Genomic DNA, 2,764 nt, shown 5'->3' with positions numbered 1-2,764 from the left:
AGATTAGATTACATTAGATTAGATCAGATCATATTAGATTAGATTAGCTCAGATTAGATTAGATCAGATTACATTAGATTATATTATATTAGATTAGCTCAGATTAGATCAGATTAGATTGGATCAGATTAGATCAGATCAGATTAGATCAGATCAAATTAGATCAGATTAGATTAGATTGGATCAGATCAGATTAGATTGGATTAGATCAGATCAGATTAGATTGGATCAAATCAGATTAGATTAAATTAGATCAGATTAGATTAGATTAGAGTTGATTAGATTAGTAGCGGAGCTGACCATTATGGTTGACTGTCTGACCACTGACAGTACCAGCCGTGGTCAGGGGTCAGTGATCTTCCGAGGTTTTACCAGGTTTAAAGTTAACCCATGTTACCTGGTTAATCTCCGTCCTCTCTCCAATCCCTGTGACCTAATCCTCCGTTCTCCTGCGGCGTCTCCTCCGTTCTCCTCTCACTAATGGATCACACGCCTCCCTTCATTATTTATGTGATAATTAGCAGAAGGAAAGGAGGTGAGATCATGGCTGCAGATGAGAACGAATTTCATTTCAGTTTCACACAGACCTGAGGCTGATGAATGGAGAAGGTGTGTAAAACGCTGTGTGTGTGTGTGTGTGTGTGTGTGTCTCCGTGTGTGTGTGAGACATTTTGGGAATGGGAGACGTTGGTGCGGGGACACTTTGTCCTTGTGTGGATATTCTGCAGGTCGTCACCGTGTCAGGTGATATTTGTGGGTTTTTAGTTTGGAGTTTGACGTCTGTATCAGAACAACATGAACCCAGGTGACCTTTGACCTTAACTGTTAAAGGTCAGAGCGAGAGAGAGAGAGAGAGAGAGAAGATAAAGAACGAGTTATACCTGCTGTAGGTGAAGGGGCTCACATAACCCAAAAACCAGTGTGTGTGTGTGTGTGTGTGTCAGTCAGAGATATAAACAGAACATGACCTCATTCTCACTTACACACACCTACACACACCTACACACACACACACACACATAGACCGAGTCTTATTTTTACATCCTCTGCTCATTTATTTCTAGTTTTTGCAACATTTTCAAATACACAGTGGAGAGAGTGTGTGTGTGTGTGTCCTCGCAGCAAGGTGACCTTTGACCTCAGGAAGATATACATACCAGGTCTGAATCCGTCGGGGGGGGGGGCTGCGGGGTGTTAAGTCAGCCATGTTGCCCACTGCCCCAGTTTCATACTGGGACCAACAGATGAGGACACGTGTTGTTGAGTTTAAAGGTACAATGACGGAAAAATATTCCTGCAGTTTTCAAAGCTATTTTTAACTAATATTTTTATTTAATATAATAATAATAGTAATAATCCTTGTTGGAGCACAGACGTCGTGTCTCCTGTGGGGTGAAGTGGGTCTGTTGGTCCGGGTTCTATTACAAATGAGCTTCACAGCTTTTTACTGCGGGTTTGGCTGCTGGACAAGGAACCGGGCTGTCATTCACCCAGTCAACACTAGATGGTGACAGACGATTTTGAAACTCACAGTACAGCTCTGAGTGAGAGTCATTTAAAAAATCTTTTTTTTTTTTTTTTTCTTCTCTCTGAAGGTTTTCTGGACCGTGCCTGAAGAGACTACACCCGGGTTCTGAGTCCAAAGGAAACAAACCTCCAGAACCCGTCATCAGCCAGATCATAGACAAACTCAAACACATGAACCAGGTGAGTGTGTGTGTGTGTCTGTGTGTGTGTGTGTGTCTGTGTGTGTTCTCAGCACACACAGACTGAGAGCATAAATATTCACTGACCTGACAGTAAGTCAGAGCTGGATGTTACCTTCAGGAGAGCGGGAAATTCGGAACTCGTCCGTGCTAGTTTTTTTTTTTTCTTTTTTTTGATGTTTCTCATTCATTTAGTCGTCAAATAATTAAATCATTAATTAACCTTATATCAGTTGACCCTGTCCAGGGTCACATGGGGAGCTGGAGCCAATCACAGGACAGTTCTCACTCACATACACATTCAGTTTAGTGTGAAACATTAACCAAATCCTTTTCATCTTATCTATACTGGGGGGTTTGGGCTGGTGACCTTCCTGCTGTAAGGCAAGGGCACTAACCACCCTTCCACCTTGTTGCCGCTTAAGGGCTGGTTTCTGTTGGTCGTGGGGGTGACTGTATAATCATATCTGACTAGTTTCTTCCATTCACATGAGTATTCATTTACACAGACTTGGTTGGAAACACGACAAATATTTATACACCAATCAGGGAATTTGTTGTTGCTCTCATCTGAGAAACAAACCGACCGAGTGGCCGTCCTTCTGTGACTCAGGTTGTTGTTGTTGTGGGTTTTTTTTTTCTGTCCTTCTGTGACTCGGGTTGTTGTTGTGGGTTTTTTTTTCTGTCCGACATCGTGGAGGTCAGGAAAAAAAAAAACCAAAACAACTTTTACTGAAGGTTCACCTTCTGACTCAGCTCTGAGCTGACGGATCAGACCACAGTCGCTGCCTGCAGGTCCTGGTTTCCGCTGGTTGAACATGTAGCTGTCAACACCTGGGATTGACCGTTGACCACCTATAAGACCCCCTCCTCCTTTTATCCTACAACACACACACACACTCACACACACACTCGGTGCAGCAGAGTGTGTTTACATGCACGGCTGTGAGTGCTGCAGCTCTGTCTTTGTGGATTACAAATCTGCTCTCTCTGTTTAAACAAGCTAGTGAGATCTGAAGAGCAACCGCGTTCCTCCCCTCCATCACCCCCCCTCCATC

At 43.5% G+C, this 2,764-nt stretch overlaps 1 protein-coding gene across 1 annotated transcript in view; it reads left to right on the top strand.

The window, feature by feature from the left end:
* The window catches only part of gpc3 (glypican 3), a 91,610-nt gene that overhangs the window by 62,126 nt on the left and 26,720 nt on the right, over nt 1-2,764 (top strand). The window contains 1 exon segment of the mRNA XM_025063177.1: nt 1,596-1,707. Coding sequence (XP_024918945.1) covers nt 1,596-1,707 — 112 coding nt within the window.

This window comes from Cynoglossus semilaevis, chromosome 15 (genome assembly GCF_000523025.1).
Source record: "Cynoglossus semilaevis isolate Cse_v1.0 chromosome 15, Cse_v1.0, whole genome shotgun sequence".
In the NCBI taxonomy this organism is placed as follows: Eukaryota; Metazoa; Chordata; class Actinopteri; order Pleuronectiformes; family Cynoglossidae; genus Cynoglossus; species Cynoglossus semilaevis.
Note: the sequence above shows the minus strand (reverse complement) of the source record. Positions and strands in the feature narration are given on the sequence as shown.